At 33.2% G+C, this 23796-nt stretch overlaps 1 protein-coding gene across 2 annotated transcripts in view; it reads left to right on the top strand.

Moving 5' to 3' along the window:
- The window catches only part of FMN1 (formin 1), a 117404-nt gene that overhangs the window by 65737 nt on the left and 27871 nt on the right, over positions 1–23796 (top strand). For both annotated transcript variants that reach the window (XM_015864836.2, XM_015864835.2), the window contains 2 exons: positions 667–787; positions 13758–13850. In XM_015864836.2, the coding sequence (XP_015720322.1) occupies positions 667–787; positions 13758–13850 (214 nt within the window). The remainder of the gene's footprint in view (positions 1–666; positions 788–13757; positions 13851–23796) is intronic.

Raw genomic sequence — 23796 nt, 5'->3', positions numbered from 1 at the left:
CCACTACTCTAAGCTTCTACACTGCAATGTCCTTCTAATACCACTTATACACTTAAATTATTGGACTTCCCCTGGAGATACCACTTTAAATCTTGTAATGTTGCTTGTTATTTTTTTTTTTCCACTTCTGAAATATTTTATTTTCCCTAAAATAAGCTATATGAGCTCCGTAACCATGTGATTTATTAAGCTGAATAGACCTTCAACTATATATTCTTATCTGTCAAAGTGCTCCAGGCAATATGTAGATATTGGTTTCAGTTTATCCATATAAAGTGTGTACATATCTAATGAATTGGGAAAGAGTGAAACCATAAACTTCTGGCATAAGATCACTTGCTCCATTAAAAAAGGCATTCATGTTATCTACTTTTAAGAAACATATAATCCCATAATTAAACTTTTAGTGATACAAAATGAACTGAAATTTCATGAGCTCAGTGTTGCTTCTCAGTTTAAACTGAGCGGTTTTGCATTTCAGTGTCTAAAGGGGAGTTTCAACATTAAGAATGGTCAAGATTTTACCTGAAATTATTTATATGCTGTTTTAGGAGGAACTATTTTAAATATTTTATTTTTGCAGTTCTATAGATGTTACAGAAAAGTAATTTATTTAATTGCAAATGCATTTAATTTTCATAGTGGCTTGTTTGTTTGTTTGTTTAGGAAGCAGGAACAGACAAGAGTATTTTTCCTTTACCAGAACCACAGGATTTTTTCCAGGCCTCCCAAGTTAAGTTTGAAGACCTAATAAAAGACTTAAGGAAGCTGAAGAGAGACCTAGAAGGTAATGGGAACCTTCACATTTGTTCTGCAAACAACTAAGTGCCATTTAAAATGTGATCTTTATGAGGTTAGCTTATTGCTAATTAGGTTTATAGTGTTGATTGTAGTGTTTTTACACTGTGGCAGAAAGCAACCACATAAAATGGAAAAAAGTATTTTGAACTCATGACTTAATAAAAATGAAAGTAAAAATACTGTAAAGTAATTTTCTATAAATCCCTTTTACAATTGAAAGGCCCTTAAAGAAATTTTTCTGAAATGTAATGTATTATTTTTCCTCTGGCTTCTCCATAGCTGTGTGTTTAACTGTAGATATCTGCTAGGTCCATAACACAAATACTTTCTTTAGTACTTGTATAGCAACTATTTAACAGCTACAAGAAAGAGTTGAATTAGTGTAGAAATAAAACACAACTTGCCAAGGCACAGCAAAGGGAAATTGAAAGCTCCGGTTCAAAACATTTTCACCCTGGGACATAAAATAAACATTTTAAAATATTTATTATAAACAGGGGGTTCAAAAACCCAGCTCATCTATCAATCTAGGTATTGAGTGGATATAAAGTAGGAATGGTTGCTCTCTAAGTATTTCAAGCAGCTTCATTTTTATTTTGTACTTCATATGACTCTTAAAAATAAATCCAGTAAATGGTGACTGGATATTTTAAGTCTGTCATTTTTGCTAAGGAAATTTCCTAGTTTTACTGAAGCAGTTATATGTAGAAAATAGAGATTAGGGACAGAATCTGTGTAAAGCATATATATATATATATATATCTTCTCCATTTACATTTAGATAATGTCTGCATCAAAATGCAAGCATGCTTCTAGTTAAAGTTGATTTTTTAATGTAAGGCAATAAAAACCGTTACAAAATATATCGTCCTTACAGTTAGAAATGGCTGGGTTAGGTCACTGCCATCCTTGGGATGGTTTTAAATGTTGACAGTGGTAGGGAAGTATCAGTTGTTGTTTGTTCGACCCAGGAATAAGTGAGTGCTCTATCTCCAATCATCACTTGGCCCTGTAAAACCCATGGCCTGCCCTCTGTTGGGCTAGTTTGTACAGAAACATGATCTGTGTTTGATCTTGTACTTTTTCAGCATGTAGTCCTGCTGCAATGCATCTTAGTCTTGCGGGATCTGTACGGAGGCTGTGACATTCACATCGTAGTTCTGCACTGCAAAGACAGAGTCAGAAAAGAGCAAAAGCTAATGTACTTCAACTCACTTATAAAATGAGGATTGTTGCTTTCTTGTTATTACTGACTTGTTTTAACATGATTTATTAGGTATGCATAGAAAATGCATAAAATTTGTTGCAAGGAAATTATTTTTGAAATTCTTCTTTGTACAGATACAGTTGACGGCCTGTCAAAGCAATTAACATATAAAGCTAATGACAGCAAGGATTTGAAACAGAAAAGGTTGTGGAAATGTTCTCAGATGTTGGTATTTTATCAATCAGAAATATGCAGCAGGAATCTAACAAGTATTCCTGTGAATAATTTCTCTTACATTTAAACAAAGAAGAAATCACTCTTGCAAGAATGTTGTATCTCTCTCAAACATTCCCTTTCTTCCTTTTTTCTCTTCAGATAATGCTGTAGTTTGTTTTTAAATCCAAATTTTAATTGAAGTGGTTATAATTTTAACACATTCGACAAAGATTTGATGAGTCTCTGTAGTTTATTGTAGCCATTAAAAAGTTGTGGTTGCTGGCACAATACCAGTGAAAGTCTAAAGCTGAAACAGATGTGAGTAGCAGAAACCAAGTCCAGAGAAGCGTCGAGCCCAGCTATCCAGACAGGCGCGGCCTTTCAGATGTAAATAATTTGAACAATATTAACTGGCTCTGCCTGTGTTATAGGGTACATTGGATTTATTTCACAGTGTGGCTAGCTAAGGTAGTCTTAAGCAGCACACCATGGAAGTGAGATGAGATGAAGATAATAAATGGAAGAGGTTTTCCTGTATGCACTTAGGGAACAAACTAATATTCCTGTTAGTGTCTTGTTTCTGAGATTTAAACAGAGTGATTAAAAACAACACAGTTGTCACCTGCTGTGCCTGAAATAACAATTTTGGTAGAAACTTTTTGTAATAGTCATCATTTAGTACTTAAAAGTATTTAATACGTTTTATCATGGTATTAATTCACCTTTTAATCATCAATAATAACACAGGAAAGATCAGGGATTCATGAGAGAAGTGCGTGACTTAATAGTCTAAACCTTAGGTGCGAAATACCTAGACAGTCTGGAACTGAGAGTTCAGATCATCTAGATGAGCACAAACTCTTTCATCCATTTCAGATAAACAGATTGAGTTACATACAATTTAGTGTTTTGAAGTCATTCGGATTATACTTTAAGGAAACAGAGCCAATGGAATTTTGCCTTGGAAATTTCAACTTTTTTTTTTTTTCTGAGAACCTTAATCCAGCAGGTTTTCAACACACATTCCAGAACAAACTGTAGTTCTGAGCATTTTCAGGTTCAAAAGGATAATAAACAAAAAATGTAAGTGTAAATGTGTTTTTAAGAGAAAAGCATTCAAAAGGATGGGATGGGAAATAGTGAGATAGCAATTATAGGATGAAACCTCATTTTACGTTTAAGTCCTAGGAAAAAACATTTTCTCTAGGAACAGGATTTTACTGCAGGTCTGTATAGTCAGTGGATTTCCCGAATTTTCAAGTACTGTGTAGTAGTGTAAGTGAATACGTTTATCCAGTTGACAGATATTAGCTTCCCAGTTAATTTTCATGTTTCTGAAAACTAAGATATTTTTCTGTATCAGTATTTTTAGATCGTAATATATCTTACTCCTTGTTTAAGACAAAGATTATCACTTTTTCATTTCTGTATGAACAGGTATTTCCTTTCTAGTTTGGTCAGTACCACTTGATTGGTATTCTTCTGGAAGAAGAATGAAATTTTTGAAATATGTAGTAATTCTTATGAAGATTTTAAGGAAGCAAATCGCTTCACCAAAGTATGATAGACTTCCACATGTTTTACCATGAACATGGAACAGATTCTAACTGTCATTTTCACACTACCAGTTTTTTAATGCTGGATATGTTTTAACTTTTTATATTTTAAGAGTGTGCTTTAGCATATATATATAGATATTTTGTATATACACATACACAATGGAAAAAAATAGCTTCATTTAGAAACCAGACTTAATTACCTTAATTATCAATTGAATTTCAGTACATCAGGAGACATCATTTGGAGCTGCAGCTGTAGTCCGCTTTATCAATCTTTTCAGCAGATCTGTATCTTAAAAACATACATTATCCCCAGCTTTCCCACTTTCAAGTAATGCACAAACTCATATTTTGAAGTTGTTTAATTCTTTTAGAAAATCAATACAAAATCCTTTTAGAAAAATCAAAGGGTAAACTAGCAAACCATACATGAAAGTTACACTTTGTATTTTCATGTGGTTTTTGGTGGTTTGGTTTTTGTGTTTGATTGTTTGGGGTTTTTTTTGTTTTGTTTTGTTTTTTGTTTTGTTTTTTTTTTTTTAGAGAAGCTTTACAAATAGTTTGTAGGCAAATAGAGGTTGGAAAGTAGCTCTGGAGATCAACTAGTCCAAAATCTTTGAGCAGCACTAACTTCATATTCAGTTCCAGTTGTATTGGGCTTTCTTGAGCTCAGTATTGTGTCTAAGGAGAGAGATTCCAACACATCTTTGAACACTTGTTACAATGTTGAGCAGCTGTCATGACGTTTTTCTTTGTCAGAATTTACTGTGCTGCAACTTGTAACTGTAAGTCATTTTTTGTTACACACACACTTCTCAGTGTCCTACGCTATTCTTTAGGTACCTGAACATACCAGGTTTTCTCTGCCTCTTCATGTATTTCATTTTAGTTTCCTTCTCAAATGGCATGACAATATACATAGTTTTCTTCTAATGCTATGTACAAACTAGAGTGTCTAAATATCTTAGTAACTAATGAGGCATGTAAGCACAGTGTGGTCTTCCTTAGAAGCCACAAGGGATTCTCATTACAAAATTAAGCATCTTAAAGATGATCATGTTTTATTTTATTTTTTTTAAATGTAAGAATTAATCTCTTTTTCACATTTTCCTGCTTTTTTCATAATAGCTGAACACATAATTTCAAAATGTACTTTTTTTTTCTTTTTTTTTTTTTTTTTTTAAGTGGAGAAAAATTCTGTCTCCACAACTTCTGAGACCTTCTTGCAAAGAAACAGATGCATTTTGCTGGATGTGATCAGCATAGGGTTGCCGTACCAGTACCAGCATCACAGCTAATTAACCTTGTCTCTTAGCAAGTCTGACTAGACTAATGATTGCTACACTGTTGAATCTACATTATTGTCATTCAGTACCTCCCTCAGGGAGCTCTGTATAACAATGAAATAGTATTTAGAAATAAGAAATTGAAAAAGGTCACTTGTTCTCAATGCTTGCAGCCACTATCACTATAAATAGAGCAAAGAATGAAGCTGCAAAAAGGAAAAATAATCAGTTCATGCTCATTTAAGACTGAAGTGCGCTGATTTTCTGATTAAAAAACCTGAAAATATTAATTTTTATCAAGAATTATGAGGAAATATATTTACCAATTGGAAAATACAAATAATAATAATAAAATAAAACCACAGAAGAGTTTTATCAGTGTCTTAGCACATTAAAGTTCTTAAATATGTATATTCCCTTTGGAGTTTACAAAATGAGTTAGAGGTTTTTGCAACAAAACGTTGCAACAGTACATTAATGAAGTATAAACTTATTTTGTCCTTGAAAGTAATTGATGTTTTCAGTTAATGAACTGAGAATTTTTCAGCTTTTATTAACCTTCTATATGAGCAGAAAAGGAAAAATTAATTGTATGTGTTTGTTTAGACAGAATTATACATTTAATTCATTCATAGTATTGTAGGCCTGAGAGAAATCTATTTTATAGAATGGAGTTTTAGAAGAATTATAATACAATGATTATCAATAAAATGGTTATTATGACCGTTAAGACAATTATAATGTTGAAAGATACTGCCTATTGTTTTATTTGTTTTAGGGACAGTCAGGTTCAAATTGCAATGTGAATATTCTATATACTGTATCAGCTTGGTTAACTTTTAGAATCATTTGGTGGATCAAGAGATATTTTTTGCTAAAAACTGATTGTTTATTCATTACTGAAGAACTTCATTCAAAAAATTATCAAAGGCCATTTTCAATATTATGTTTAACAGATTGATGCCATAGACTAACTTAAATGAAATGTTTTAAGTCACTTTAGTAGTGAGATTTAGACATCTGAGTTGCATACATTTTGGACAAATTGTCCCAGGATGAGCTGAGAAACTGAATTATTTTCCAGAAGCCAGTAGATTTTGAGATATATATATATGTATTTAATATTAATTATACTTTCTGATTTTACAGTTAACCTTAAAATTTGGAAAGTGTAAGCAAATAAAATAAGTTTGCGTTAGGTGGTGGAGCATGAGGATGCAATGAGACGCATGTTATTTCTTTAGATGTTTGCATAAATTGAGCATGCTATGTATCTAACAAGCAGCGCATTTTGCACTCTTCAAGATTTTTATGACATATTTAGAGGCAATACAGAATGGTGTTGAGGAAAGAGAAAAGAATGCTTCATGCAGGGGCAATTATTATTCTTTTTAATTATTAGTTAATAAAATAAGTATGTTTCTTTGCATTTTCTGATCTCTTCTTGAAAATTCTCTTGCCTCAGCAGGCTGAGATACATTTCAGTTTGTTTTGATTTGGCAGAGATACAACACAGGCATTAAAAAACACATTTGGTGTACTAAATAAAACTGGTGTACTGTGCAATAAAACTAACATTTTGACAGTGGTCCACTGGTAATATTCATATGTGAATACATCAACTGGAATTTTTCCGAAGTGGATTATTTCTAAAAATTCCATTAGAGTTTTTAGCTTGTGATAATACAGAATAGTATGGAAGGTTTAGTAAGATTTGAAGATATATTAGAGTGGCAAAGTGATGGTGTCTTAGGAGAGTTTATTGTATGGAAGCAGATGTTTGCATGGGGGTCAGGAGGAAAACTTCCTGTTACTAAAAGAATGTTATTTTTTTTTCCTTTATTTTTTCCCCTGGCTAAAGAATCATTAGAAATTCCTTGTTCAAAATCATTCAACAAATGCTAAGATTCTTTAAAAAAAAAAAAAAAAAGAAAAATATGTTATTTTGCACACATTTCCAGATACCTTTTTTGTGTATGTGTGTGTTAAGCATCGGTTGTGTAACAGTGCTGTTTACATCTGAAGCAGGTAGCATACATCTGGGACTAGGGATGTTGTCCCTAGAAATGATGCATTTTGGAGAGCTGGGAGTAACATATTAAAGATCTTACCAGCTTTTCCTTTCTAGGAGAGTATGAAATGAGAGAGAAGACAGAGCCATGCTATGTTTGAGCCAGTGGGTTATGTGTTTACTGCCAGTGATCAAAAATTGAAAGTACATTAACAGTGGGATGCAAATGAGTAACATAGACAATAATTAGCGCTTAACAGGAGTGTGCGAATTTAAATGATTTTAAAACTGAGCAGCATGCTGAACCAAAGAATTAGTTTGGTAGAACTTTATGATCTGTCTTGTGCAGAAAATCAGAGATCTAGCAGTACGGAGAGGAGAACACACTTGCTTCTGTAACTTCAGTTTAAGAACATACTGTTTCAGTTGTTGCCTGGTGGTTCTCTTCTATCTGTCCAACGCTCCCAGTAATACGGTGTTTGTACATTCTAAAGATCTCTCTTTTTTTCTTTCTCATGCTGGAATAAGCTTAGCTCATCTGAGTAAAAATATTATTACTTCTTAAAAATTTTTTCTTGCCATACATTAGCCAGGAAGACACTTCAATTTCAAATACTCATTTCTGCACTGTTCAGATGGAAGTGAGTTGTCCTGATTTCTCAACGGGTTCTGCTAGTGAGTATTTCTCCACTCCTGACAAATCTTAATGGTGTTTGGAGGCCTATATGTTTGGATCTCCACACTAAAGTAAAAAATTTTGCTAATAGTGTGCACAGCAATCACTGAAGGTATCTTATAAAGACTGGAAAATTACGGGAGTTTAGTCATTATAGTCATATATATATGAATTCTAATACCATCAGCTGCACTATGCTTTTCTGCTGAAGGGTGCACTAAATGTAAGCTACCATTTCAGAGAGAATACATTAAGCAGAGTCTTAGATGTGTTGCTATGGTGTGAAAAATATTTAGTTTTACAGCAATCTTTGTTCATTTTGCTAAACGCGTTTTTAGGAAACAAACTCAACAGAAGGGATTTAAAATTATTTATGTAAAAAGTTGATATGCTTTGTCAAAGCAGGGAACAGAAAAAATGTCCTTTCGGTTAGCTACAATTTATATAGACCTGACAATCTCTGCTTACTCCTCATGCACTATATAAGTTCAAAACTGTTTTAAACAAACAAAAAGGTCAGAAATCTTAATAATGAGAAACAACGCCAGAATACCTGACAAAACTTGTGAGAGAACTTTCAAGGTTTCTGAATCTAGGGTTCTATTAAATCTCCATCAGAGCAGGAGAACATTACAGGGTGTTTTACATGTCACTAATTCAGCTAATTTCCCCCTCCTTAGGACTTATCACTTAAAACTGCTTCTATCTCATTTAGACATGAGAGTTTCTGCTTTGAGTACCTCCACAAATATTTGTGCATTGCAGGACGGAAGTGTATTTCAAGCAGACAAGGATCAGCCTGTTTCAAGTTTCACTTACTGGCTACTATCTTGTGAAATAACTTTTTAAGAAAACTGAATTGTTATTAATGAGTTGAAAAGACGATTGTTCATAGAAACACATTTCTTCTTGTAAATTAACTGAATATAACTTTGCACAGAACTCTAACTATAGAGCATTTAGTTTTCTTTGTGCTAATACATTTTTTCATTAAATTGTTGACCTTTATTTCAGACAGTAAAAACCAAGAGTACTGCCACAACTTGTTAGTAGTTTCCAAGTAAGACAAATCTAACAAAATAAATTATGGGGAAGTTGAATAAATTTACTAATTTTTACTGAACTTTGCTAGATTCTTATTTGGGTGTGTAGGCCCAAATAGTGTGACAGGTTTCTTATTGTAAAAAGTCAAGGATCCCCTCATACAGAAATTTGATTTTCTTTAGTGCAATGTTGAAATCATTTGAGGTACGATTTCAAATCTTTGAAACAGAAAAGGTAAGGGTCCTAAAAAGACTTAGCAAATAGCAACCATCTTGTCAAAGATAAGCATGCATTATGAAAAGAAAATAAAAGAGTGAATCTGGCATTGTAAGCTGCCAGGCTCTGAGTGGACAAGAGGAGGGGGTGTTAGTAGCTTTCACAACGGCGTAACTCATGGGGGACAGTGTCACTGACAGGTTTATAGGAATGCATGGTGTTGATACGTGTTTTCTCTGTCAGGATGATTCCTGTAAGTGCTACTGATGGGTTCTGGTGAGTAAATAGTTAGTAATTTACTGTTATCAACATTAAACTATTCCTGGGTTTGCGTTTACTTTAAAAATGATGCTTAAAAAATTCCAAATCCAGTCAGATTGACACTGAAATGCTCTTTACATGAAAGTTTGTTTATGGGCACTGATTCTTTTGACAGATTTACAAGTGCCTGTGGAGTTTTAAAAGACTATTGCCCAATAGGCATTAAGTGAGAGACATTCTATTGTGTAAATATTTTCACTTATATTGGGGATTTTTAAAGAACTTTTTGAGCCAAATACTGCATTAAATCTGAAGACAGTGGCAAACTGATAATCAGCAGTTTCCAGCTTTGTTCTAATGTTTTGCTAATGGTTTCCATTTCTATGGCCAAGATGGGTGAAGCATGATGTACATCCAACAGTTCATAAGGGCTTTCAAATACTATTAAACAATTTATTTTATTTTATTTTTTGCGATAGCTCATTTAGAAATAAACAATTTTCAAAGTAGTATATTGCATTTTATTTGGCTAAAATATAATACGTGCCAAGAAAAGGAATCACAAGTTGATTATAGTAATAGTGAATTTGCATATGTTTGTACCCATTAATGCTGAAAAAGGATGTTTGTTGTTTTCTCAAACGATTACTTTGGAATGAGGTGATGAGTGAGGAAGTGTTCGTGAGGTGTCAGATACTTCAGAATTCTGTCAGATTCCTCAGAAATTCAGCAACTTTTTTCTTTCTTAGAAGGAAACTTCATAGAATGTACATATATTTCAAAGAAGGAATATTCAATAGAATCCTTACCTCAGAATCATTTTAATTTTAAAAACTTGCTAAATTAATTTTTATTTATTTATTTATTTATTTATTGGTAGAAGGAAAATATTTCCATTGCAGACAGTATGAGAACAATACCTGAAGAAATCATGTGAATGTCACACAATATAGAATTTTTACCAAATAAAATCAGAGCAACTGGTGGGACTCCTCAATTTCCATTAGTTTTTATAATGTTTAGCCAGAATTAGTAGATTTTTAAAATATATATTAATACATTTTAAATAATTGCTTGAATTAATATTAAGAAAGTATTATAAAACTTAGTTTTATTAAGTTTGGTGAAAATTAGGTACTAAAAACCTTTGGTGTTCGTAGCCATTGCTTTGTTATATGTATTGGAGAAGAAGTCATTATTCTGCATTGAATGCTTCTTTTCTGAGAGGAAGACTGAAAGAGTAATGAACACATATTAGCAGGGGTACACCATGCTTGAGACAGCAGCTCAAGCCAAAGTTCATGATGTCTTCAGCCACTGAGTCCATATCTGTGTTAGCAAGTATCATCATAGTCTCATAGTCTCGTGCGGGTTGGAAGGTACCTTAGAGATCATTGAGTCCAACCCCCCGAGATTCGAGCCTCCTGTGTAGCAGAGCGGCACTTCTACCACTTGTGCCACAGGGGGGATTCGAGCCCAGGGCATCCGGTGTTGCAACGCGGCATTCCTACCACTTGCGCCACCAGGGCATACATTGAAGATTTATTCAAATATTTTAGTGCAGTTGAGTTCAAACAGAATTAGATAACCTTCTGCTGCCTAAAAAAATAAATAAATAGTTTTTTCTTTGCAGACCAGAAGTATAGGTCATTGAGTATAACCTAAACTCAGAGTCAATTAAAGGTGAATTAATCAGGATAGGACAAACACATTACGCTTGTGATTAGCAGTTTTTCACCCAATCACTGTTCTTGATTCCTGTTTATCACACCTAAAACTTTTTTATGGCCCTTCACTCTATTTTGACAGTTATCTCAAAAACTTCAGGGATTAGACTTTTGCTCCAGATAGTTTAATCTAGGTAAATATATTCTTCAGAGTTGCCTAATGGTATCTTTTTAAGGCTTTCCAATAGTGTAATTTCTTAGTCTTCTAGAATTTACTTGACATCTTTTGTATATTTTAGTTTTATTGCTTCAAGGTTACTTAAGCAATGCAGACTGGCATGTCATCTAATTTCATCCAATTTCAAATTCAGAGTTTAAATCAGCACCTGTGGTTGACATGTTGTTTGTTATGTGTCTTGTTTGCTCTTCTCTGATGTGCCTGTTGTTTTACTCATCCTTTCCCCTCACTCCAAATATTGTTCTTGTTATGGTTTTTAAGATTCTTCTAAAGAAATCACCACCCTAATCTACTTTCCTATATTTTTCTGTATTTTTTGTCATCTAATTATGGTTAGTGTCTTTCCTATTCAAAAGTATTTTTATTGAAAGGGGTTTTTCATATTCTTTCTTTCTAATTTAGAAGCAATTGGTCCTAGGCTGGATCATTTAAATATGTGCATAGGACACGTGTGAGCAACCTTTGTAACAATCTTGTGTTATCAATGCTTATGAGAAGCATCTAGGATGCTTTCAATACTCAAGACAATATATTCTAGTGTTGCATATTGGTTAGAAAAAAAAACACCTTTCCAGAGTATATTATGATATGCTTAGATACTCTAGCTACTCATTTATTTTCATAGGCATATTCATACATGTTTCTATTTGTACCAATTTATTTGATTGCTATGATGTACTAAGTGATATGCAGTGGTTTCAACACAAGGTGATCATATTAATTGTGTGCATTTTGTAAGCACCATGTATCAAATGTCTCCACATAATGTGTGCAGTCAGCCTTTTGACATTTTATTTCGCATTTTATAAATAATTCCTTATGTAACATTTTCTTTTTTAAAAAAACATACAGAAAATTCGGCACTTGTAAAGTTGTAGCTGCTACTTTGTATAAAATTTCAGTTGGAAACTTAACAGTAACATCTTGGCTAATTTGCTAGATTTTTCTTAATCTGATGTCCACATACTTCCAAAGTATTATGATTTCCTTGAACAGATGTAGAAAATTCTTTTTAATTCCACAAATTTTAATGTTACATAAATTTCATTTAGCATATGGTAACTGTCATATGAAGTTCGAACTGTTAATTGTAAGAGACATGTACTTTAAGGAAATAGTCTTAAAAGTCTCACAAACTTTGATTTCTGATTTGCGTAATTTCATAGAATCTTGTTTGAAACATAAAATGGCTTAGGTTGGAAGGATCTTTAGAGTTCATCTCATTCCAACATCCTGTTATTGGCAGGGTTGCCACCCACTTGATAATGCTGCCTAATTGCAGTTATTACAGATGTGTAACAGAGCAGCTAATAAAAGATTTTCTTTCGCAACAAAGTTCTGTTTTATGCTACAGGTTGCAATACTAGAGATTAAAGATGTAGTTAGACTGTGGCCTAGAATGTTTTACATCAGCTTTGGAGCTCCTCATTAATTTCATAATCTACAAGAGCTGTGGAAGGATGGTAGAGTACAATATCTACTTAAGTGAGATATCACCATTTGTTTATAATAAAAACTTTCAAGGTTTATTTCTGTTTATTAAATTCTCAATTAATTGGAAAACTGTTATTGCTGAACAAGTCCTGGTGGTACAGAAGTGCTATAGGCAACACAAATGTAATTGTAATAATGTGAAATGTATACATCTGTTTTCAACTTCCATTGACATTTTTTCATCACACTGCAAACTTACAATAACATAACATGTTAATTTAAAATTCACAGTTGCTTTTCTCACCATTTTGTATTAATTTTTGCTGGAATAAGTTGAATTATATAATGGTGGCGGCAATATGGTGTGAAAATGTTTAATGCAGCCAGGCTTTAACTACTCGATTTGGCTCCAAAGTAAATTTACATCTAAATTTAGCTGCTAAGGAATGAAGAGTTGTGGAAAAGAAATCCTATAGTAGTTCATAAAATTGGTTGCTAAATGAAATATAATTGCATTTTTATTTCCAACAGTCTCATTTCAACTCTAATGTGGAACACTGGAACCTTCAAAGTTTAACAGAGTTTTAGGGAATGGAGTTTTTTAAAAATTGGCATGTCATCGGGTCTTAAAATAACAGACTAAGTAGTAGACAAATTACAGTTATATGTAAGTTAAGTTTCTTACAGACTTGTATTTCATGTCATGGTCTGCATTGTGAATGCTTAAATAAGGTTAAATTCCTACATTTGTGTAATGCTTGAGTACAGAATGACTGGCTCTGATTGATCAAAATCAATTCAGATATAAGGCAACATCCATTCAAACAGAACAAAGTTTGAAGCCTTAAATACCATCTAGAATTAATGTGTGTTGTAGGCTGTCATAGCAACAGGTCTCATCTCAGAGCTGGAGTATTACAACAAACAAGACGTAACTAAAATTCCACTCTTTAAACACATGCAACATTTTCTAATTGGTATACTGGACCAGTGTCAATGGTTTTTATTATAATGTAATTGCTGGATTCAATAGTGCATATTTATTTCCATTACCTCTAAAGTATGTCTAGGTGACTAATTTAGATGAGGGCTTTTAAAGTGTTGGTATCTACCACAAACGGCTCTCAACTTGTTTTTATAGCCTCTGAAAAGCAGATGAAGTTAGTTTGCAGAGAATCTTCAGAAGAGCATCTCCAGCCCTTCAAGGAGAAATTAGAGGAATTCTTCCAGAAAGGTAAAAATATATATATACCACTCAATAGTGTAATGTTTTACAAAGTATTCTATACTTAATGTAAGCTGTGTTACGTATCTATTGTCTCTATAAATTCCTACTATCTGTTATTGATTGTGTTCCTAATATGCCTACTAGGTGTTTAGAGTAATGGATTCACAGAACTTAGACACCGCTTATCAATGTTTCCTTGATCTCACACATTTCTTATTGGTTATTTTTTGTTTTATCTTTTATCAGTATATTTAGGTAATAATATTCATTGTAGACTTATTAGATTTATCAGATAGAAAATATATCTTCAAGTCTATAAAAGACTACAATAGAAAATATGCTCCCACATATATACATGAAATAATGTGATTTTGTATCCATGGTACAGCCATTAACTGATTAATTACAGATTTTGCCTAAGGCAAAGGAGGTGATTTAAAAGGGCAGAGTCCAGTGATAAGAGAGATGAGATCTGAGGGTGCCATTAGGTGATCAGTGCAAGACAATGGGAATGTATGTTGCTGCTGTTGAAAACTGCAGTCTTACTCCTGTTTTCCTACAGTGCTGCATGTATGAGCACTGTAGTGTCTCAGGAGCGGTGCAAGGGAATAGATAAGGAAACCAAGTTTTCTCTTTCCCAAGATTGGTGGCCCCACCTGTTTTGGGGGGAGGGAGAACTGAAGGTTCGTGATTCTTCAGGTCCCTTCCAACCCGGGCCATTCTGTGATTATCCCAAGATGTAGGAGTTGTTGAGGTAACAGAATATTTCTGATAACTAAATTTTACCAGAGGGCTAAGATTTTCTCCAGGAACTGTGAAACTGTGATCAACTTGAAAATTTCCCTTTCGAGAAATCAAGAAAACTATCTGAATCTACTAATCTAGGGAGAATGCAATTAGTGATCATTCAAATTGTGGTAATTATTTGTGAGTTAGCTTATTCCATTTTATAAAAGTCCTTCCAATGCCTTTTCAATTATGTCATTTTATGAGCTTGTCTTATATTATTTGAGAAGTGAAAACAGGACGCTTTGAAAGTAACAGTATTTGTTGTTCTTTGGATATGTTTATTTGACAGATATTTTAAGTTTTTGCAGTACAAAGATATAAATTTCTTGCCACAGAACTTGTAAAACGAGATATATCTGCAAGTACCTTTATGATCTCCAATATACTTCCTTGTTTTCCTTGACACAGCACTGTAGCAAAGACTGGTGAGCTGTAACACTATTTGGGTTACAAATCCAAAACACAACACCATATAAGCTGCTATGAAGACATTAATCTTCATCCCTGCCATTAATGAAAATAGACAAATGTAAACAAAAATAATTTAAAAAAAAGAATCTCAAGCATTTCAAGAGTCCAGCCTTAAGCATGGGGGGCATATTGTATTGTCTTCTCATGTTTTCCTTTAATATCCTTTTTATACTTGTCCTCATTCTGTACCCATTCTCATTAGCATATTTATGTACAAAGTCCTGGGAGCTTCAGACCCTATAGTTATTCATCATTTACTTCCTTTAGTTGCTTATCTCCTTGATTTGAATCTCTATAATGGGTGAGAGGTACTTTGTATGGCATTGGAAAGGAAGTCCTATAAAATCGTGCGCTGGAGATATCTGACAAGCATCTTGAATTATAATATTAGAATAGGTATTGGACAGATTTCAAGAAGTTCAGTGGCTCAGTTCAGATAAGTGTCTGGAAACTCAAATGCTTCTCTAAAATTAGGAGTTAACTGATAAAACTGAGCATCCGTTAAGCATCTGCTTTCAGTTTTGTTTGTTTAAAAAAGGAGTTGTGGGTGATTTAAGCAAATGTATGAAAAAATAGTCTGTTATCTTCCTGCCAGCTCACAGCAAGTATCCAAAACTCAGAAACTTCTGGCTTGGAAATAGGGCTGGAACTCATAGATACTCATTTTTTTTCTCAAATCCTGATTTCCCATATTTTTTTTCTCAGAGATAAATGGGAAATACTGTAGAGGGGGACGAGCAGGGGGGAAGATTGATTTGCTTCATCAGATCTGTTTATATTTCCTAATTACAATTAATACCAATTAAATCTAATGCTTGCTGTGTTGTAATAAAAAGCATGCGCTGTTATGGAGACTGACATTCTAAAATGCAAAAGGGGATAAACTGTACTTCTACTGATGTCAGTGCTGTTTTGTATAACTGAATTTAACATAGTCTAGTGCCTTCAGCAAAGAATTAGGTGCCAGAACCTTTAGGTCCTATTCCCAGTTTAGCTACTTGACATCTTATGCTAGAAGAGTTGGTTAATCTCTTTTTCAGAGAGCCTTGCTTTCCTGGTACGCTGTGTAAAATAATGATTCTTGTTCTTTTTTGTAGTGAAAGATGATCTTTGTCAAGTGTTTTGTGATTCCCACATTAAAGTTGTAAACTGTGTTAATTCTTCATTAGCTGTATTTGATACTCTCATACTTTTTAAAAGAACTCAGATTATTCTGAAAACAAAAATAATCATTAATAGATTTAATAGCATGGTGGGAAAAAAAAAAGATTAGTTTTACTATAATACATAGACATAAGATTTACCATAAGTGATTGTACACAGGCTGTATTTCCAGTAAAGTTGCTGCATTTTGTTACATTTTCCATGATTCACAAAAATGACTTTGAAATCGTGGCGTCAATAGTTGGTTTGGAATACCCCTTAATTTATGAAACTATTGCTCAGAATTATGTAGGAAAAAAAACCCAACTGTTCTTTGAATTATCAAATTGTCAACAACAACAACAAAAAAAAAACAAAAACAAAAACATAACTGTTATATGTATGCAAGAAAAGTGCCAAATACTCTGTTCTGAAAAGGAGAAAAGTAAGAGAGTTTGCTTATTGTAGCTTTGAAGCTCACTAGAAAGGGTGCTGGCTATCAGCCATTGTTGTTAGTTTTTCATGACTCTTTTTTATTCTCTTTCTGTCTTCTCTCAAGTATAATATGAACCAGAAAGTAGACAGCACACAAGAGCAGTCAACTATCCCTAATAAAATTTATTTTTCACTTCCCCCCTTGACTATCTTATATTATTTGTCCATTGTCATAAACGTGGAAGTTTGTAGCTTAGATTAATCCAGAATCTTGCAAAATCTGGTCCCAAATTCCCCTTCATTGGTTCCAGCCTACAAAGTATGTAAAAACTCTAATCTGGGCCGCATTTCTTCCCTTGAATGCTGGAACGTGTGAATCAAGAAGTCTTTAGGCTTTGTAGCCTAGGAAATTCATAGCAGTCTCTTTTCATTTCTCCAAGAATAAAGCTTCTTGCTGATGGAAAATGTGCTACTAAAGGAATTCATTCCATTTATAACTGAGTCTGTGAAACAAGTAGTCTGATGTCAGAACAGAACAGTTTTTGAAAATCATTAATAGTGGGAAGGAATGCTATTTGGAAAAGCCACATGATACACTCAGCTGCCCAAGGTAACAAAGAAAATGGAGAGAAAGGGATTTATCAAGTAAAGTAGATTTGCTGAGATCAGTCTTGTAGTGGAAGGAATTCTACTGCGTATGGAATTCTAGCCTTGCACTTGGATTAACAACACTGGTTGTTGCTTTGCTGCAATTACTGCTTTTCTTACACTATATAAGAATGACTGGCACTCAGTCATGTACTGTACAGTAGAAAACCAGTCACAAACCAAGTGAGTCAATGTACTATTATGTCAGGAGGTAGTATATTTTTCAGACAAGGTTAGCAAGCACATGGAAAATGTCAGTAAATCTGATTTTTACTGCTAAGTGATTTCTTGATAATTTTAGCTAGGATGCAGTAGCTACCTGGGCATGCTTCCAAACTGTTGTGCTTTTTAATGTACTATTATTGCAGAACAGGAGCTTTGATCTACATCTATTCATTTGCCTGTTTGAATGCACCATGGAGGATTGCTGAGGTAGTCCAGTGGAAAAGGACGTAAGAAATAAATTCTTTTAAGGCTAGCCCATTTCATTTGATCGTTGCCCACTCAGCAGTTAACTATCTTCTGTTTTGTATTATTCTTGTGGGAGTATAACTGAGAAATTAAGAAACGTCATGAAAAAATTGTATCCAAGTGCACTGGCCAGAAGTTATGATCTGAACTCTGATTTCTCTGGCCTGAGAATTGGAAATATATATAGGGACACTTGTCTGAATCTGTAAGAGACCAGGCAGCCTAAGCAGACAGACAGATGCCTCCTGACCTTTTCAAATATCTGAAGCATCTTCATGTAAATTGTTTGATCCAGGTAACTGCAACTATATAAATAATAGTTACTTCCATTCTGGTGTCTCCAAGCTTTCATGTAAGTTCCACCTTCATAACTTTACTTCCAGAAACGTAGTTTCTTCTAACTGAATATAATATCAAATTATTGTTTTGATTTTCTTACTCATTTGAAAGAAGTTGAAATACTGAGTGTTTGAAATCACTAGTCTTTAGAGTTCTAAGCTAAACCTTCTAAAAGTGTATTTGATTTCTTTTAACCGAATCATTTCTAAGGTTCTAAGGTATATCCCAGGTATATATTCTTCTTCGTTCTTAATATCCCTATTCAGATAATTTTGTTATCGTTTTACTCATTATCAGATTATGTTTATTTTCACTCCATTTTACTACTTTTAATTTGCTTATTCAGAATACCTAATGTATCATCTCATATAGCTCATATAGCATTAAGATAAGGAAGATGCCCCATGCCTTTTCTTCAACTCTAATCCTGTAAAGCATTTTAGCTGGCTGTTGATTTCTTGTTATTTTCTGCTTCTTCCTGGATTTGAAAACATTTTCTTCAATGTGGTTCTGCTACTATATATTTCCATATACATTAATTTATTCTCTGTCTAGTAGTATCAATTTTATCAACCCAGGCATCCTTACTTTTTAGTTTCTAGTCCCTTAGGTGTAAGAATCTGACACTATAATTTCTTCTATTAAAGCAAAAAAATGAATAAATACATGAAATGAAATAAATTTAAAATAAAAATCTTTCCACTTAAAACAGCTTTTCAGTCAAAGTTGTGTATGTAGTAGGAAATACATATCTCAGCAGTGAATCAGAAGTTAAGAATACTCCAAGATACCATAATCAGTAAAATTTTCACAATCTGTAATATTTCATATTTCTCACTTGCTGTTATAAAGTCCAATACAGTCAAAAATTAGGAATAAATTTACATTGCTGCTTATTGCCTTTAATAATCTGAAAACATTATATTGGTTTTAAAATGGAGAAATTATGTTTCAAGTCTTTATTCTTAGCAGTTTACTAGAGCTTTCCTGTAACAACTTTCAAAAATATCAGAGTCCCCTGAAAAAATATTTTAAATTGTTGCTTTTTTACCACAAATGTCACTTCTCCTCAAGAAGTGTATCCACAGAAACAATGTTATTTTAAAGTTGTAGAAAAAAAATACTCTAAAACAGGTATTGAAACTGTCACATATTTGTTTTGCACTGTTATATTCTTCTACCTTAATCTACTTAATGTAAGCATAGCGTTATGGCACTTGCTTTCCATTTTCTTAGTAAAGCTCTTGAACCTTTCAGTACTAAGTTAAGTCAAGGAAGAATATCAACAATTGTTTTTAAGGAGCATTGGAATTTAGTAACAATTGCCTTTTTACATCTGGTGTGTAAACAACAGTGGAAGAGCAATAGCACTTAAATGCATCTTACTGTTGCCCTGATGTTCTGTTCCCTTCACTTACGAGGCTTCCTTTGTCAACTAAAAAGCATACCTTTGTAAAAACAACCAGTTCTACAAGCCATCAGACTGTGACTATTCAATCTGCATATCAAATATTGGATCTTCCTTTTGTGAATAAACTGTATGAATACATAGACTTTTAACTTCAAAGCAGTATTTTCTATTCGACTCATCATGACTCTTTTTTCCCCTTCATTTGTTTTCACTGAGATGTTTTATTATCTCTGCCACACATATGCAGTTCTCACATTAAACAGTGTAGGAGGATATTTATGTCCAGTGTCAAACATGAAAAATATGTCATACTTCCTTGCAGTGATAATGTTTGCTTATAACTTTTTATCCTTCCCAGCAATGACATTACAGACCATGCAAAGTTTGTGTTAAGATGTGGAACGTTGTTTTATATGCCAGCAGCAGAATTACTTTAATCTTTCAAACTGTTTGTGACAGTCATAACTGTTTTCATCACTCAAACATTGTTGTATTTAAATACATGAAAGAGTGATTTACATAAATTGGCATGAGTCTGCAAAGCACAGATTCTGACTGCTGTGGTACTCTGAGATTTTAAAGTTGGACAATAGCCTCAGTCCATAAGATACCAAATAAGGTGTCCTAGAATGTGATTGCATCCATATGCCTCTGAAGAATGCAATATTGATAGTGAGCTGATTCAAAGAAGATTTTGCTCTCAAATGAACGATTCCTCCTACTCTCCTAAAAGAATTACCATCATCAAAGTCCTGAAAATTGATGTTAATTAAAAATATGAATTCTCAGGAAACTTTCAATTGAGTACTTTTGAGAAAATTATATGTAGATTGCTATAATTAGTTCCACTATAATCATGACTTATTATAAAACTGGAAGGCTAAACTACATTGAAATATGTAACATGTAATTTCGATGTGCTTATAATTAGAAGTTTGATGTCACCCTCTCCTAGAAGACAAGGAAAGAATCTCTCAGAGTAAATGGTTCCTTCCAGATTATTTTCAGTGTGATTGGCTTTCTTGCACTCAATCATCGTGGCTGCCACAGTGTTTGGCATTTCAGCATAAACCAGGATTTCTTAGTAATCACAACTGAGTGGCATAGTTAATGTTAGTATTAATACCCTTGATTTAATACCAAAAACTGTGATGCATATGCTTGCTGTAAAATGTGTACCTATGTTACCAATACCTTTAGTTTAAACATTACCAACTTCTGTGGAATTTAACATTTTAATTTTCCATCAAAACCCTTATTTTCTATTCAATTAGTATGGTTTTCTTCTAGCACTCATGTCATAGTCATCTCATGTTATTTGTGTTGGTTTTCCAAGCACTTTTCCTCTTGTCCAACTGTTTTCTTCTTTACTGTCTTCTAATGAATTTCCTGTATGATTTCGTATCTCGTGTCTGAACTGCATTTCTACTCAGTTAGCATGTATAAAGTTCATCTGAATTTGCTCCGCTATTTACATTCTTCTCTTATCCTATTTGTGCTGGTATATTTTTGTGATCTTGTAAATGAAATTATTCTATTTTTGCTTGGGAGATTATTGAACCTACACTGTGATCATGATATTTTTAACCATCTATGTGCTTGTATATGTATTTATATAGTATACAAGTAGTCCAACTGAGTTAGTTTTCCTGTTCTTGTGTTCTTTAAGTAGAAATTAAATAAGATTCAGATGCTTTTGTGGAAAAACATGGGTGATTTATACAGAATTTATTTATTTTGTGCTTATGATACTTGATTAAGTATTCCTGATTTTTTATTTTTCCCACAGCAAAGCTTAGGATTTCATATTAAATACAAAACCTTATAAACAGGAAAGTTGTTAGTTGAATATTCTGGGTTTTATTGAAATAATTTATCTCATGTATAACATATACTTTTTATTATTATTATTATTATTATTATTATTATTATTTTAATTTAACTAGATCTTGCTGGATGTTCTGCAAATTCAGTTTTGTTTCAGATATGGTAAAGAGTTGGTCTTGAGTTTTGGTAGGAATTTTCAAAACAAAGGGTGTTCATTTGACACATTCCACTTCACTAAATTGCAGTTAGAGATGAAAAAGGAAAAAAAAAAAAAAAAAGATGGGCAAAATCTGCCTTAATATTTCACTTGTTTTTCAGTATGAGTATTTGATGTCAATACTGCATATTTCTTTGATTTTCATTTCAATTTGATTTATCCCTAAATATAGCTAGCCCTGAAGTTGATAATCAATTTAGAGTCTGAAATTCCCCCTCCCCTCCATCCTGTCTTTGTAGATGAATAAAAAGGGGAAGGTGACTGTCACACTTCTAAGCAGTACATTTTTAGAAGGTCAGAATGATTAAATTCGTTCTCAATAACATAGGTTTTTTTTCTGTTCATGCTTTTTTATTGACAGTCTTTGTTTTTTAAAGAGCCTTCATTGCTTTTTTATTTAAACAAAAATGTAGCAAAGAAACAGATGTGTCCCATATAAAATATGCCATAAATCTTGTCTCACAAATTCTTTTCTCTGAACTTTCTGACAGAAACTGTCAAATATCCACTTTAATTCAAGTATAAAATGTTCACTTTGTGTCATGGCGCCAACCACCATATGCTGGAATAAAGTCAGTAACCAGCAATAAAAAAAGGCAACATGCACACCTTTGAAACAGTACAAGCAATCAACAGTGAGAAAGGTCTATATAAATCTATGGAGAATTAATCTCAGCTTTGCCACTATCCTGCTGTGCATTTACAATGAGATTTTGCTCCCGACCACCAGAAGTGGCTTACTTTGCAGAAGGAGTGTATCCTAATGAGGCGAAAATGTATGGAAAACAAAGCAGCAGCTTTTATCCCCCCACCCCCATCCTCTGGATCACCTAGAAGAGCGTGTCCTAGTGTGTTCAAACGTGTGGGGCCACTACACATCACACGTTGCTGTACTTTAGCTGATCATGTGAAACCAATCTTTAGTGAGCTTAATCAGCAGAAATGATTTAGCCTCATAAATCATTGTTACCATTCCACAGGAGGAGGCAGTGCTATGGCTTTTCTCTCCTAAAAGATTTCAGGCACGAATTTCCCAAGTTTCTCTGAAATTAGTTTATTTCACTTTTTATAGTTATTCGTTGTTTGTTGAACAGATTATCCATTGGTTCACCACCCAATTAACATATATTTTTATCCCTTATGTTTTTGAGAAGACCTGCTTCCTATTGGCTTAAACAGTTTTTTTACATGTATTTAAAGGTGTTGTCCTTGGTATAAAAATGTGCTGATACTGAAAATTTTCACTTCTGCTACAACAGATTGTAGCTGTAGAAAAACTGAATGATTTTCCCAAACAGAACAGATTTTTTGGTTTGAAAGGATTAGAACTAATTCTCCAGTTCTGCAGACTGTTTAGATACAATTAGTCACCTCAAAGGTTAACCTGCAAAACTGCATTTGAAATTGAACTACAAATTTATAAGAATTGATTAAAATAGAAATGAGAATTAGAATGCATTTCTGTAGTGTTTAATTTCTAGTAAGCTTTAAATCTGTTTCCCACTAGTATGTGAGAAGAAGAAATTAATGGCTTAATTGCATCTTACTAGAATGCAGTTTCAAATAATTTGATTGAATAAATTGAAAAATGTAATGTTAATTCTTGCTTTGTAATTGGTAACTGCAGAATGTAGGAAAGTAAGAATATTAGTCCTAATTGTAATGAAACAATAACCTTCTTCTGTACAAGCTAACTGAAAAAAAAATAGCTTTAACTGAAAAGCAGCTTTAACTTGCACGGAGTACAGTAAAATCATTGGGGTAAGATAAATATATTTTAAGAAATATAGGACTTTAAGAAAATACACATAAAATGTTTTTTTCTGTATAGTTCATTATAATGTTCTGGTAAAGAGACCTTCAACACATTTTTTGGCAAATTTATAGACAGCATTATCACTTTTAAAAGAAAACATAATTTCCTAGGTTTTTTATTACCTATGATAATAAACACTTCCTTGAATGTGTTGTGTGAGTGTGTTCTGCTGGTGTTGTATGCCTCAGTGTGTGCACAGATGTCTACAGTTTGTTATGCTTTTGTTAACATTAAAAATACTGACTGAATATTTTATAATGTTTAACAATTTCTGTGTACTCTCTTAATTAGTCCTTGCCCAGTACCCATGGTACAGGCTGGTAAATAATATTTCTGATTGCTTATATGGGACCTTGTTTGTTAGCAACTTTCCAAGGCTGCACAG

Source organism: Coturnix japonica, chromosome 5 (genome assembly GCF_001577835.2).
Source record: "Coturnix japonica isolate 7356 chromosome 5, Coturnix japonica 2.1, whole genome shotgun sequence".
Taxonomy (NCBI): Eukaryota; Metazoa; Chordata; class Aves; order Galliformes; family Phasianidae; genus Coturnix; species Coturnix japonica.
This window is presented reverse-complemented; position numbering and strand designations above follow the sequence as displayed.